Here is a 16363-nt window from a genome sequence, read left to right as displayed (position 1 = left end):
TACATGCCATTGAAAAAAATCAAATCACTAATTCCCAAGAGCCTGTATGTTATGAGAACTACCAGCAACACCAGACATAGTTCACTACTCCTCCTTCAAGCACTTTTTTTTTTTAAAGATTTTATTTATTTATTTGACAGAGAGAAATCACAAGAGAGGCAGGCAGAGAGAGGAAGGGAAGCAGGCTCTCCGCTGAGCAGAGAGCCCGATGTGGGACTCGATCCCAGGACCCTGAGATCATGACCTGAGCTGAAGGCAGTGGCTTAACCCACTGAGCCACCCAGGCGCCCCCTTCAAGCACTTTTATCATTCGGCTTCCAGACCATCATCCTCCCAAGCTACCCTTCTCAGTCACAGTGGCTTCCTTAATATTCCTTGAACATGTCCAGCACATTCCACACTTGCCATTCTTCTGCATGTTAACACTCTTCCTTGAGATATCTACACTGCTCACAGATTCATTTCTTGTATTATCTACTCAAACATCACCTTAGCAGTAGGGCCTAATCAACCTGTATTTTTTTTTAAAGATATTATTTATTTATTGACAGAGAGAGAGAGAGATCACAAGTAGGTAGAGAGACAGGCAGAGAGGGGAAGCAGGCTCACAGCTGAGCAGAGAGCCTGATGCGGAACTCGATCCCAGAACCCTGAGATCATGACCTGAGCCAAAGGCAGAGGCTTATCCCACTGAGCCACCCAGGTGCCCCACCCTGTATTTTGTCCATAATACAAATCACTATCTTTCATGTATTTATGTCTGTTTCTCATAATCAGAATGTAAACTCCATGAAGACAGGAACTATTTGTATACTGCTCTATCTCCAGTGCCCAGATAAATGCTTTCTACATAAGTATGGCTAAATAAGTATTTGGCAAATGGTGAATTAATTTAAAATATAAAGACTATCTCAGGAGAACTAACAATATATTTTATTTTAAAAATAGGTTATAGGGACTTTTAGGAGAATTCAAACAGTACACTGGAGAGTGAGAGGTCAAGGAAAACAAAACACATTAGTTAGAGACAGGAATGAGAAAGTGCAAGGAAACAACAGAAAAAATGAGGTAACAAAAGCAACAAGCAATAACTATAAAGGAAATAAAATTGCTAGGTAAAAAAAATTATACAATCGGATCCAAGTATGCACTCTCCAAAAGACATACAAAAAAAAATGACAGGTTAAAAGTAAATGGAAGGGCAGGGTGCCTGGGTGTCTCCATCGTTAAGCGTCTGCCTTTGGCTCAGGTCATGATCCCAGGGTCCTGGGATCGAGCCCCACTCTGGGCTACTTGCTCCACAGGAAGCCTGCTTCTCCCTCTCCCACTCTCCCTGCTTGTGTTCCCTCTCTCATTGTCTGTCAAATAAATAAATAAAATCTTAAAAAAAAAAAAAAAGTAAACGGAAGGGTCAAAAGTGTATCATGCAAACCACAAAACTTGAAAATGCAGTCTAAATTGTAGTAAGGTAAAAAACAGTAACAACAACATTAAATGGCATAAGAGGACCTCCTCATAATGATCAAGATGAATTCTTTCAAGCCTTTACCATTAGTTAAATCTAATGCTTTTAAAACTGGTAAGGGTGGAAGTGGTAAAGTAGGAAGGCCAAGAAAAGTAGTCACAAAAAAATACAAAAAACTGACCTTCACGTCCCCTGAAAAGTAAGCACAAAGGAGAAAAACACAGACCAAACTCATCTTTAAGTGGTAACGTAAAAATATTTAAAAACAAATTTATTAACATTTCTTGAGATACTTATTTTATATATGCAAGGCTGTTTCAATATACAAAAGTATCACAATATTATCTTTAATATTATGTATTATAAATATTGTAGCTATGATAACCAAAATTATTTCTATGGAAATAAAAAATGGCACTCGATAAACTCTAATACACGTTTGAATAAAAACTCTTTGCAAAACAAGAAAAACCATTCTTCAAAGTAATAAGCAAAGATGTTTAGTGGACGAATACTAGAACCATTCTCATTAAATTAAGGAACAGGCATGATTGTCCTCATTTTTTTTTTTTTAAAGATTTTATTTGACAGAGATCATAAGTAGGCAGAGAGGAAGACAGAGAGAGAGGAGGAAGCAGGGTTCCTACTGAGTAGAGAGCCCGATGACAGGCTCGATCCCAGGACTCTGAGATCATGACCTGAGTCAAAGGTAGAGGCTTAACTCAGAGGCTTAACCCACTGAACCACCCAGGCACCCCGTCCTCATTTAACACTGTTCTTTTTTTCTTTTTTAAAAGATTTTATCACAAGTAGGCAGAGAAGCAGGCAGAGAGAAGGAAGCAGGCTCCCCACTGAGCAGAGAGCCCGATGAGGGGCTCGATCCCAGGACTCTGGGATCATGACCTGAGCTGAAGGCAGAGGCTTTACCCACTGAGCCACCTAGGCGCCCCAACACTGTTCTGAAAGTATTAGCCTATGCAATATGAAAAGAGAACAGGGGCACCTGGGTGGCTGAGTTGGTTGAGCGTTCAACTCCTGATCTCAGCTCAGGTCTTGTTCTCAGGGTTGTGAGTTCAAGCCCATGTTGGGCTCCACACTGGGTGTGGAGCCAGCTTTAAAAAAAAGAGAGAGAGAGACAACAAAGAGGCACATGTATCAAAAACAAAGTGAATTTGTGAAAATGATCAGATGAAAATTGCTGTAGGTCCTGAAAAAAAAAAAAATCACCCAAAGCCACTCCCCAAAAAGTAAGAGAATCCAGTAAAATTATCAGGTGTTAAAAATACATTAAAAAACCCCACAAAAACGGGTGCCTGGGTGGCTCAGTTGGTTAAGCATCTGCCTTTGGCTTGGGTCATGATCTCCGGGTCCTGGGATGGAGCCCCGCATCGGGTTCCTTGCTCAGCGGGAGCCTGCTACTCCCTCTCCCTCTGCCACTCCCCCTGCTGTGCTCTCTCACTCTCTCTTTGTCATATAAATAAATAATCTTTAAAAAACAAAAAACCCCAAACAAAAAACCCAAAAAGACAACCCAATGATAAAATAGGTAAAGGACCTGAATAGATATGTCTACAAAAAAGATATACAAATGGTCAATCAGCACATGAAAAGATGCTCAACATTATTCTTTAGGCCAATGCAAATCAAAATCACAGTAAGATATCATTTTACATCTACTAGGAAGTCTATAATAATAATAAAAAAAGAAAATAATAAGCACTGACAATGATGTGGTGAAATTGGAACGTTGACATGGCTGGTGAGACTGTAAAATGGTACAGCTACTATATAAAACAATTTGGCAGTTTCTCAAAATGTTAAACATAGAATTAATATACGCTCATTAATTCTGTTCTTAGCTATATACTAAAAGAATTGAAAACAGGGACTCAGATACCCATATACTTATGTCCACAGTAGCATTATTCACAATTGCCAAAGGTAGAAAAGACCTGAATGTCCATCAACAGATGAATAAACAAAATGTGGTATAAATACACAATGGAATATTATTCAGCCACAGACAGGAATGAAATCCTGGTAGTTCTACAACATGAAATATTTGCTAAGTGAAATAAGCTGAAAGCATCATGCTAAGTGAAATAAGCCACACAACAAAAGGACAAATACTGTTGTGATGCCACTTAAAATATTTAGAAGAAGTAAATCCATAGAGCCAGAAAGTAAATTAGAGATTACAAAGGACTGGATGGGAAAAGTGAATGAGGATTTATTGCTCAACAGGTACAGTTTCTGTCTGAGGTGATGAAAAAATTTTGGAAATACAAAATTTTGGAAATTGTGTATGCAATTAGTGCTACCTAACTGTACACTTAAAAATGGTTTAAGTGAGATATAGAAAAAAGATTCACTCTTTCTACAGTAACCTACCTCAAAGCACAGAATTTCTGTGAAAAAAGTGTGTCTGTCAATCCCTCACACACAAAGTGAAAATAGCCTCTGTTAGAGGAAGAATCTTGGGATAAACCTTAGTGGAATTATGGATATGCAGTCAAGAGTTCAAGTTACCCCATGTTCCAAGCACAGTGCCTATCGCATAGTAAGTTTCAATAAACATTTGTCCAGAGAAGGTGGAAGGGAGGGAGTTGGGATAGGAGGGCTGGGAAAAAAAAAGGAGGGAAGAAGGAAGGTTGGCTTGAGGAAGCAAGTTATTACTACACGTATAAAGGATTAGAAAAATGAAGTAACCCAGTCAGTTTTGGTTCTGTCATGTACATGTAGAACTTGAGTTACAAAGTAACCTGGATTTTGAGGCAGAGAAAAAATATGTATTAAAAATTATCTTCCACAGTTTTCTCACACACTATTAATAAAGATGAAAAACATAATAGAAGAGATTTCATTTATAATAGCAAGAACATAGATGAAATACCTAGATATAAACTCAGTAAGAAATGTTTATCATATATATATAAAGTTTAAAACTCTTAAAAAAGATGGACATAAAAAAGACCCGGGGCGCCTGGGTGGCTCAGTGGGTTAAGCCACTGCCTTCAGCTCAGGTCATGATCTCAGGGTCCTGGGATCGAGCCCCGCATCGGGGTCTCTGCTCAGCAGGGAGCCTGCTTCCCTCTCTCTCTCTCTCTCTGATGGCCTCTCTATCTACTTGTGATCTCTCTGTCAAATAAATAAGTAAAATCTTAAAAAAAAAAAAAAAAAAGACCTGAATAAATAGAAAAATATTCTTGCTATTAGACTCAACAGTGCTCGCTTCGGCAGCACATATACTAAAATTAGAAAGACTCAACAATGTAAGGATTTTGATTCCCCCCAAATCAAACCTTATTTAATAGGATCTCAAGTTAAAAAAAATTAACAAAAAATCTTTTTCAAACTTGATAAAATGTTCATCTAGAAGAAAAAACATTAGGGAAAACTCCTAAAGAGTAACAAGTGGGGACCTAGTCACACCATATAATTATAACATTTATTGTAATGGTACACTAATGGCTCAGGGACAAAAAAAAAAAAAAAAAAAAAGCCCCCAAAGCCAGCTCAAGTATATATATGATACTTTAATATGATTAAAGAGAAATTTTAAGTCATTACTGAAAAGACAATTTAAACTGGCAGGTGGATAATTGGCTAACTCATCTGAGAAAGCAAAGCTGGATTCCCACCTCATGTGTTACACCAAGTTAGATTAAAAAATTTCGACTTAAAAAAGAAAAAAAATCCAAAAAATATTAGAGAAACATTAAATAAACTGCTTTATAATCTTAAAGTAGGGAGGGCCTTTTTGTTAAACATAAAACAAAAGCTCTTATTTGCAATATATGATAAAATAAGGGCTGATTCAGGGTGCCTGGATGGCTCAATTGGTTAAGTATCTGCCTTCAGGTCAGGTCATGATCCCAGCGTCCTGGGATCAAGCTCTGCATCCAGCTCCCTGCTTAGCCAGGAGCCTGCTTCTCCCTCTCCCACTCCCCCTGCTTGTGCTCTCTGTCAAATAAAGAAATAAAATCTTAAAAAGGGGGGAGATGGGGACGCCTGGGTGGCTCAGTTGGTTAAGCGGCTGCCTTCGGCTCAGGTCATGATCCCAGCGATCATGACTCCATCCTGGGATCGAGTCCCACATCGGGCTCCTTGCTTGGCAGGGAGCCTGCTTCTCCCTCTGCCTCTGCCTGCCTGTCTGTCTGCCTGTGCTTGCTCTCTCGCTCTCTCTGACAAATAAATAAAATCTTAAAAATATATACATATTTAAAAAGGGGGGGCTGATTCTCTTAGATATAAAGGATATACTTTTCTTAGAATTAAAAATCAGTTTTCATTGTCAAATTAAAAAAAAATAATTTAAATAATACAGTAAAAAATCCACAGACAATAACAAGTGTTGGCAAGGATGTAGAGAAATTGGAACCTATGTGCACTGTTGATGGAAATACAAAATGGAGTAGCCATTATGGAAAATGGGTACATACACAGCCTTAGACAGGATCCTGGTTTTAGAAAAATAAGTTTATGCATGCACAAAAAAAAATCTACGTAAGTATTCTCTCTGTAGTGAGGGGTACCTTCTTTGTCACCTTCTTTATATTTTTGTTATGTTTGTATTATTTTAATCAGCAGAAGCTAACATTTATTGAGAATTTCTAGAAGTCAACCTGTTTATGCACTTTACTTGTACTTAACCTTACATATAATCTTTATAGCCACTATAAAAGTACTATTAACTTCATTATAAGATAAGGAAACTCAGCCACAGAAAATGATGGAACCAAGATTTATGAGCATATAACTATTTTTTTAAATAGCTTTATTGAGCCTGGGAGCTCAGCTGGTTAAGTAGACGTCTGCCTTTGGCTCAGGTCATGATCCTGGGGTCCTGAGATGAGTCCCATACTGGGCTTCCTGATGAGCAGGGAGTCTGCTTCTCCCTCTCCCTCTGCTCCTCCCCACTGCTTATGCTTGCTCTCTCACTTGCTTTCTCTCTCAAGTAAATAAATAAAATCTTAAAAAAAAAAACTTTCTTGAGGAGTAATTTACATACCACAAAAATTACTTGTTTTAAGCATATAATTCAGTAATTTTTAGTAAATTTAGAATTGTGTGACCATTGCCACAAACTAATTTTAAAACATTGCCATTGTCCCCAAAAGAAATCTCATGCCCATTTGCAGTCATTATTCTTAGTCAGCCTCAGGCAACTACCATTCTAGCTTGTTTCTGGATTTGCCTTTTCCAAACATCTCACACAAATAGAATCATATTGTATATGTGGGGGTTTCCTTGTCTGACTTCTTTCACTTAGAATATTTTTGAGTTCACCCATGTTATAGCATGTATTAGACTTTCATTCCTTTTTATTGTCAAGTAGTCATACAGATAGATTATACTTTGTTTATTCTATTACCAGTTGATGGAGATCTGGGTTGTTTTATTTTTGGGCCACTGTGAATAATGCTGCCATGAATATTCATGTACTAATTTTTGTACAGACATATGTTTTCATTTCTCTTGCGTAGATCCCTCAGAGTAGATCTTCTGGATCATACAGTTCATTAAACTTTTTAAGAACCTACCAAACTGTTTTCCAAAGTAGTTGCATCATTTTACATTCCCCTCAGCAATGAGTGTTTTTCCACATCCCACCAACACTACTGCCTACCATTTTTATAAGCAAAAGTATAAAGGTAAATACTTTAAAGAGCCTGAGAACACTTAACATGCTGTACTTCCTACATGTAAACTTTGCTAACTCTTAAACCCACTCCATGACATAAATGAAGACTGAATAAAATCTGAATGTGTTCAATGCATGCAGAAAACTATACATTTACATGAAGAACTGCTCTTACATAAAATTCTACTTCAAACTTTTAAAAAAGATTATATATGAACACACAATACATACATAACACCACTGAGAAATAGCATACATACCTAATTTTAGTTCAATTGCTGTGTTGGTGTTACATTTGTACTCTGCCAGTTTCTTCTCCACTGCACTCTTGTACTCAACCAAGAATTTCTCCATAGCACCAAATCCTAAGGGAAAGTTTTTAAAAGGTCTTGTTGGAAATGGTTTAAATAATCAAACCTACAAAGAGGGTTCTTATTAGAAGTGGAATAAACAGAAGATTTAAAACATGCTAACAGATCATAAAAGCAATAGACTATAAAAGCACAGGTCGTTCTCCATATAATCCTAAATAAATATACTGAGTATGACTGCCTCATTATAAAACAGGAAAAACATCAATTTTGCCAAAGGCTTATGAACTAGGCTTGCTTCACATAAGTAAGTAAATCTTAAAATTAACATGACTATTGACATTTCTCTATTTAATAGTAATAAATATTACCTGGAGGATTTATATCTAAGCAGTTTTTTAAAATATAAAAAGGGTGCCACTGCTCCATCAATACACAAGGTGAGAACACCCTTTGATAATTACAATAGCATTTTATCTCTAATACTGGAAAATTTCTACCCAGAGTACTTCAGATCAACCATTAAAAAACTATCAACTGATAATGCAGAGTTTATCTCAGGAAGGACACACAAGAAACTGGTAACTGTGGTTATCTCTAGGATAAGAGAGAAGGAGTGGGGATAGGGTTATGAAAGAAAATTTTCACTGCATTAAAAAAGGGTGTTTTTTTTTTATTTGTACAAAGTCATAAACTATGTGCTATCGGCAACCAAATGATTTTGCTACTATGTGGCTACCCATCGATATATGTAACAAATAATTAAAATGGAAGCAATCCAGGTAAACTTTCAAGCAAAGATGATAATAAACTGACAAAATGAACATAAAAATCATAAAAATTGGGGCGCCTGGGTGGCTCAGTGGATTAAGCCGCTGCCTTCGGCTCAGGTCATGATCTCAGGGTCCTGGGATCGAGCCCCGCATCGGGCTCTCTGCTCCGCGGGGAGCCTGCTTCCTCCTCTCTCTCTGCCTGCCTCTCTGCCTACTTGTGATCTCTCTCTCTGTCAAATAAATAAAAATAAAATCTTTAAAAAAAAAATGTGTTGAATGATTAAGAGAATAAATGATTTTATAAAAAAAATCATAAAAATTCAGGAAAAAGAAGTCATGAGCAGAAGAAACAAAAGAAAGGTAAAATGACATGCCATAAACTTTTAAAAATGGTTAAAAAATACACATACACAGAAAATAGGGAATATCTGAGGCAGTATAAATCAAGTCTGTTGTCAGAATTCCTGAAATGAAATCCAGGTTTCACCACTTACCTATCAGATCTGTGAACTAGAACTAGAGCACAGTACTTGACTCCTCTGACCCTAATTTATAAAACTGAAATAAAAGAACCCATTTAAGGAATTATATATGAAGTAAGCAACAAAATTTAACTTGTGAAATCACACACTGGCTTAATCCCCACACCCTATGAGACAAGTAAATACTACATTGGCCCCATTTCATACTAAAACGCTCAGGCTTAGAAAGAGGTTTCATTGCTTAAGTGCCCCCAACTTTTGAGTGGTGAGGCAGAGATTCAAATTTAGGTGTAATACTTACTATATGTACACCATACACAATACGTGTGTTCTCCCTCTTTTATAGTACTAGTGTACCCCTAAGATCCCAGAGTCACTATCTGGTAGAAGAATTCTTCTTTATCTGTAGAGCTCACGTGATAGCCTGTCTTTGCAGCCCATCCATAAAAGCGTAGTAAGACTACTATGAAGGGCGCCTGGGTGTCTCAGTGGGTTAAGCCTTCAGCTCAGGTCATGATCCCAGGGTCTGGGATCAAGCCCTGCATCACATCGGTCTCCTGCTCAGAGGGGAGCCTGCTTCCCTCTCTCTCTCTCTGCCTACTTGTGATCTGTCTTGTCAAATAAATAAGATCTTAAAAAAAAAAAAAAAGACTACTATGAAGGCACTGGGGAAAGATAAAAGTAGAAATGGTCCTTCACTCCAGAAGATATGTAACTGGGAAAAAGTATATACTCACACCAAAATAATCTTAATACACGTACAAAACAGCAATTATTCATTACCAAATGATGTAAACTAAAGAGACAAAAAAAATAGTATGAACGTGAAAATTATAGTATAAAGTACTATGAGAAGTTTAGATGAAAGTACTATGAGAAGTTTAGATGAAGGAAGAATGCGAGAACGATCTCTCTCAAAGAAAACCTAAATCCATCCTAGGAGTATTAAAGCGCGAGAGATTAAAAAGCCGATTGCGAAGTCAAGGTTCAAGGGAGAGCCCTAGTGCAGGGCAAGGCAGCAAGCAATGCGCTAGCTCAGAAGTTGACTGTAGTGGAAGGTGGAGGGAGACCTGGAAGAGGAGGACGACCCGAACATTAAAATCAGCTGGCGGGAACAGAACCAAACTACTGCGGCTGAGGCAGCAGTGCAAAAAGAGAAACGAGAAGATCAACAGGCCTCAAGGCATCCGGCACCTTACAAGCCAAACCGCGACTCTTTCCCCGGGCTGCTTCGGCCCTCCGCAGGGGCCGAGCTCTCCGCAGAAGGCACAGAACCCCGAGTAGTTGGGGGCGGGGGCACGAACCTCGGCCAACAGGGAGCTGTGCTGAGAGTTCCGTCCTTTCAGGCTGAAGCAAGCCTTCTGGAACCCAGGCTAGAGCCGGAAAGTTCCAGACGGGCACTGTCACCGCGGTCTCGGCGTTCTTTCCCCAACCTACCCGCCCCCTCCCCTTGGTAAACTTTTCCCGGGAACTTACCCGCCATTTCCGAGCTGCGAGCACCCGCGGCTGAGGAAGGACGAATCAACCCGCGCGCTCCCTGGCCGGAAATGAACTCATGGTCTGACGCATTTCCCCCGCCCACCTCTGGCAGGTCGCTAGCCAATTAGGGGAGGAGATTCCAGGCGCCGGGAGGTGGAAGCACTTCCAGAGGCGGGGCTGATGCCGAGGGGGAAGCTCCGACCGTTGCCTAGCCACGACAACTGCCGTCAGCCGCTCTGCAGGCCCGAACCGAGCTGACGGCCGCGCGAGGGGCCATCCATGTTCAGATGCTCGCTGGCTCACCCGTGGAGAATTTCTTTGGGAGTGGATTTGAATGATATAAATACCCTAAAGCTGTTCTCTGTTCCACCAGCGATGTTTCGGAGACTGCTAGAAAAACTTTCCCCTGGGCCTGCACAGACACCGGAGGCCTAGGTTTTGTAGGAAAATAGAAGGATTGAGTTGCAGTTAGAGGAGAAATTTACGCTTTTTTTGTTTCTATTTTCGCCGTAAATGCTTGTTTAACGTCGTTTTTCTTTTGTCATGTTTGTAAGCAGTATACAGTGTAATATTTAGGTACTCTGCTTTCACTCCTAGGATTACTAGGCATGGTGCACGGAAATGGTTACCTAATAAGACCTCAAGTGGCCTGATGTGTCCTACACGTCTCAAGTCCTAGTGGCCTGAACCACGTCACAGGATGCTTCCTGATTTGGGGCTTAGGGCTTGTTAGTACTTAATCACCGTTGAAACTTTTTCGTCCCAGAAGATACGACATTATTTAGGTATCCATAAATATTCCCACAACGTCGTCTGGACCCTAATTGCCCCGTCTCAACAAATGTTGGTTAATAGGCTTTACAGTGCTATTGCTAGAGCTAAAATGGACCCTTGGAATGATAGTCTAGAACTAGCACTCCCCCTCATTTTAGAAATGGACATTAAAGTCCAGAAAAAAGAAATTGCCCAAGTTCACACTCAGTATACAGCCTATGTAAGAGTCCAGTTCTCCAGACACTCAGCCCAGTACTTGTTCAACAGCATTGAGATGGCCCTCTTGAAGACAACGATCAGAAAAGGTAGGGAGAATGCTCAGATCTTTCTCTATGCCTTAATGAAACACAAGAAATTACCATCCTAATGTTAAGAAGAAAATTGAAATCGGCTATTAATGACTATGTATCAAAAAAGGAAAACGATCTTTTAAAAAATCATTTTTTCAAAATGGCAAGACTCATTTCTTTACAAAACCTTTACCTTATTTGTAGGTTGGCCAACTGCTGACCAGTAGTTACTTTTATAATAAGAAAGTTAAGTAAATCGGAAACAGATTAGTTCTGTGACTTTATGGCTAGTTGTAGGGAAGAAATGTAATGAAACCTACATAAAATAAATACAAATAAGAAATAAGTTGAATATGAATAAGAAGTACAATTAAACATATATTGTGTGACTAGCATTTAATATCTGCTTACAGAACTGAGGTTATAGGTTTTTTTTTAATTTTTACTTATTTATTTGTTTATTTGTGAGAAAGAGAGAGTGCAAGTAGAGGGAGGAACAGAGGGAGAGAGACAAACAGATTCTATGCTAAACATGGAGCCCAGTGGGTGCTTGAACTCATGACCCTGAGATCATGACCAGCCGAAATCAAGAGTTGAATGCTTAACTGACAGCCACCCAGGCACCCCGAGGTTATAGTTTTATATTGTCCTTGTCTTAGAAATGTTCACACATATTTTTTACAATGCCACAGAATATGTGTTTAGGTACAGTCATTCTGAAAGAATGACTTCTTTTCAGAAAGGTAGTAAAATTACCAAAAAGAAAAAAGATAGTTTCTTTTTTTGCAGGGTTCCCTCCCCCTTTTTAAATTTTATTTTACCTAGTTCTAAAGGGAATTTAGGAAGTGAATGTTAGCCTCTACGGAATAAAATTTCTGCAAAAGAAATATGCTGGCTATGGAAAGTTCAATGCCCTGCTAGTCTCACTTCTACTACTTCATGATCCTGTAACGTTTTTTCATCTATTAAGTGGAAATAATACCATCCTTCCAGTCACCACAAGTGGTTGTGAAAAGCAAAATGGAACAATATTTGTGAAAGAGGTTTGTAGACTCTAAAATATGCTAATATGAGGTGATAGTATGGTAATATTTATTCTAGAATAAGAAGTTTAGAAAAGGCATTTTTCTCCAAGAAAAAGCCAGATTGTACTATAAGGAATGAACTAGCAACCACATGTTTGATAAAGGTTCTAGTGCATATAGACTAGTAAATTTTGGCATTCTGTGTTGAAATCTCCACAAAACATGGTATTAAAGAGATGGACGTGAGATAGTGCGTATAGGAAATCTGAGATCTAAAAGGAAAATGAAGATACTTAATGTATATTTGTTTCAAAATATATATCTCTTTTCAGGCAAATAACAATAGCTATATAACTCATTTGTTTAGTTCATAGCACTAATTTGGAGGAGAGGGGGGCGATGAGTTTCAATTCCCAGACCAAGTACTCAGAATGCCTTATCCACCTACTTGATTTACATGAGTTAAAATAAAATAAAAATAGATGTTTATATCAAAAACTATTAGAAGACTAACTTAGAAGACACACATTACCAAAAATTTGCACACTCTATTTTGTAACTCTCATACAGTACCCATAGAAATACACACTAGTACTTTTTGAGAAGTAATTTAGCAATTTTAACAAATTTAACACATTTTTAAATTTGTCTATTTTTTAAACTTGTATATCTTTTGAGGTAGCAGTTCCACTCAAAAGCATTTATCCTACAAAACTGCATAAGAATGCAAAGATATATGAACAAATATGTTCAATGCAGCATAAGTTTTACTGAAAATTTGGAAATAACCTAAACATTCATCAGAAGGGTTTGGTTAATATGTATTGGTTTGGGAGAATATTTACTATATAATAGGTAAAAAAATAAGTTATACAACCTTACAATGTTATGTTTTTCACGTAAAGAAATGTGTTTTGATACAACATAGAAAACATCGAAAAGCATACCTAACAACTTTAACAGTGACTGCCTCTAGAAGGGAGAGTTTGGAGAAGAGAATTAATGAGGGATTTAAAAAAATACTGTTTGTGGGGCGCCTGGGTGGCTCAGTGGGTTAAAGCCTCTGCCTTCAGCTCAAGTCATGATCCCAGGGTCCTGGGATCCAGCCCCGCATCAGGCTCTCTACTCAGCAGGGAGCCTGCTTCCCTTCCTCTCTCTCTCTCTCTGCCCGCCTCTCTGCCTACTTGAAATCTCTGTTTGTCAAATAAATAAATAAAATCTTTAAAAAAATAAAAATAAAAAAATACTGTTTGCTTCTTTTAATGAGGCTATGTTGTTTTCTTTCATAATTAGAAACTTGGCATCTTTTTGGAGGTTTTTGGACATATTTGCTAACTTTTTATCCTCTTCTTTACATTCTATGAATCAAAGAGAAACAGCTTGAGACAAGGAACAGTAGAAAATTAGTATTTCTCTTTTTTCATTATGTCATTATTTACAAGCAAAGATTGGTCGAAATGAGGGAAGAGCACTATAATTGCTTATACTTGTTTACAAAGGACAATCCAGTGAGGCATGCTTTACTTTTTGAAACTACAATTTGTAAGAATGGCATTAATTATTTCTACCTACAGTAATACAATAATGCCTAAGATATTTGACATTCCATGTGAAAATACTGTTTCAAATATTTTTTTTCAATAGTAGCCAACAAAAAAATGACCATTATTCTTCTGCCTTAAATTTTTTTGCTGTTCTGTGTTGTTTCTTAATATGGAAAGCTTCAGGGTAGAGGGAAGGTGAAGAAAACAGTTATCAAAGATACTTAGATATTAAAGAAATAAGACCGGAAAGTGGTGAAAATTATGATTAGAAATATTCATTTTAAACTGATATATTATTTCAGTCATTGGGTTTTTTTGAGTGTCATAAAACATAAAATTGACCATCTTGTTTTTCTATTTTTTTAAAGACTTTATTTATTTATTTATTTATTTACTTGAAAGAGCACAAGCAGAGGGGAGGAGCAGAGAGAGTGAGAGGAGCAGGTTCCCCACTGAGGGGGGAGCCCACTTTGAGCTCAATCCCAGGACCCTGGGATCATGACCTGAGCCAAAGGCATATGCTTAACTGACTGAGCCATCCAGGTGCCCCAACCATCTTAATCATTTCTGAACACACAGTTTAGTAATGTTAAGTATATTTGCATTCTTGTGGAAGCTGTCATTTTAATGGTCTGGTTTTCAGCCAACTTCTTTGTGATCTATTTACTCATATTACAATGCACGGCAAGACTCTTAACTTCTATCATCTGGACACAAAAAGTGAGTAGCTTTTATACCAACTATATAATGCCATTAGTTGAATGTTTAGTTCATAAACCCATCCCTTAAATAGTTTAGCTTTATGATAGTGTCTTTTCTAAATTTTTTTTCATAAATCAGGACTTTGAGGGAATATATATGCATACATGTCTAAATACATACATAGATATATATGTATGTATATATGGTTATCAACAAACTAAACCAACCAGTCAGTGTGCAAATTAGTAAAATTTAAAGAATTCTGAAAATTTTGCTAGAGGGAATCCAGACTTTAAGTTTGTTGTTAATCTCATCAACACAGGGCTCTCAGAATCCTTTTGCCAGTCTGTTGAGTGAATTAAGAGGAAGAAAGGGTCATGCCAACTGGCATCATATAATGCAAAGAGAACCTGTTTCATCAGGTAAGAAGAGTGTGTTGGTAGGGTTAGGATGCATTTAAATAATGAAAGGTTTACTTTTTCATATCATTGTAAAATTAAATTTTGTTGTATATGGGGAAGTTTATGTTATAGATATGGTAGGATTTTTAAACATAGTTTAAGAGAAACTAAAGTACTTTGAATAATTTAAAATCAGAACTTTAGAGCATAATGATTTTAGAAATCAGGTAATCTAATCACTGCTATCTTTTTTTATTTGGTAACATATGCATAAAAACTTTTGTTCATATCTCCATATAAATATATATCTAATATATTTTTATTAATCTTCTTTCCTATATTAAATATTACTATTAACCTCTTGGGGTTTTTAATTTTTTTTAAAAGATTTAATTTATTTATTTGACAGAGAAAGAGACAGTGATAAAGGGAACACAAGCAGGGGGAGTGTGAGAGGGAGAGGCAGGCCTCCTGCTGAGCAGGGAGCCCAATGTGGGGCTTGATCTCAGGACCATAGGATGATGACCTGAGCTGAAGGCAGACACTTAACAAATGAGCCACCCAGGTGCCCTTTTTGTTTTTTAGACCAAAAAGAATATGAATACTAATTTTTAGTATATCCCACCCAAGTAAATCACCTGTGCACCCCTGAAAACCCCTGACTTCAACCCACATTCTTATGTAAGGCTTCTCAGCAAGTTCATGTTAGAGATACTGTTGGTATCTCTGTTTGGTCCTTTGTTTTTCTACTTTTTTCTTCCCATTCTTGCTATTGAAAGACCTAATTTCCATCATGAAATACATTACGTTGGAAAGAAAGTCATTGTGTCTGGTACATAATTGACATCTATTAAATGTTTGTTCAATGATTTTGTAGTAATACCATCAAGAACATAAGTTCTCCCCCAAAAACTAAGCTTCCACTTTTGTTCCAGCACTTCATGGTTCTTGGGATTGGAAACTGCTAAGTTTCGGGACACCTGGGTGGCTCAGTCTGTTAGGTGTTTGCTTTGGCTCAGGTCATGATCCTAGGGTCCTGGGGTCTATTCCCACATCAGGATCCTTGCTCAGCATGGAGCCCACTTCTCCCTACTGCCTGCTGCTCCTCCTGCTTGTGCACTCTCTCTCTTTCTCTCTAACAAATAAATAAATAGAATATTTGAAGAAAAAAGAAAGGAAACTACTAAGTTTCTTTGCGTTAAAACATCCTTCAACATGCGAATCAAAGACTAAAAATCACCTTATTGGTGTTCAACCCATCCTACCAACATGTGTATAATACAGTCAATCCTTTCCTTCTTAGTACATTGTTCTTTGGATGTCACCAGAAAGTAGCTCTGGCCTAAGGTAGTTAATCAACACAATTGCCAGGAGATGATCATTTGCCAGAGTACATTTATCTCTGGTACAGTGGCTCCAAAGACAAGGTTGTCCAGGACACATGTATTCTTGCAGACGAGCCCAAATCATCAG

At 37.8% G+C, this 16363-nt stretch overlaps 2 protein-coding genes across 2 annotated transcripts in view; one reads left to right on the top strand and one right to left on the bottom strand.

Moving 5' to 3' along the window:
• The window catches only part of HAT1 (histone acetyltransferase 1), a 60995-nt gene extending 50794 nt beyond the window's left edge, over nucleotides 1–10201 (bottom strand). The window contains exons 1-2 of the mRNA XM_046018997.1: nucleotides 10152–10201; nucleotides 7370–7474 (exon numbers count right to left, since the gene is read on the bottom strand). Coding sequence (XP_045874953.1) covers nucleotides 7370–7474; nucleotides 10152–10158 — 112 coding nt within the window. The 5' untranslated portion in view covers nucleotides 10159–10201. The remainder of the gene's footprint in view (nucleotides 1–7369; nucleotides 7475–10151) is intronic.
• Nucleotides 1–16363, top strand: part of SLC25A12 (solute carrier family 25 member 12) — a 199791-nt gene that overhangs the window by 65160 nt on the left and 118268 nt on the right. The window lies entirely within an intron of this gene.

This window comes from Meles meles, chromosome 9, assembly GCF_922984935.1.
Source record: "Meles meles chromosome 9, mMelMel3.1 paternal haplotype, whole genome shotgun sequence".
In the NCBI taxonomy this organism is placed as follows: Eukaryota; Metazoa; Chordata; class Mammalia; order Carnivora; family Mustelidae; genus Meles; species Meles meles.
The sequence above is the reverse complement of the archived record's forward strand: the minus strand, read 5'-3'. Positions and strand labels throughout refer to the sequence as shown.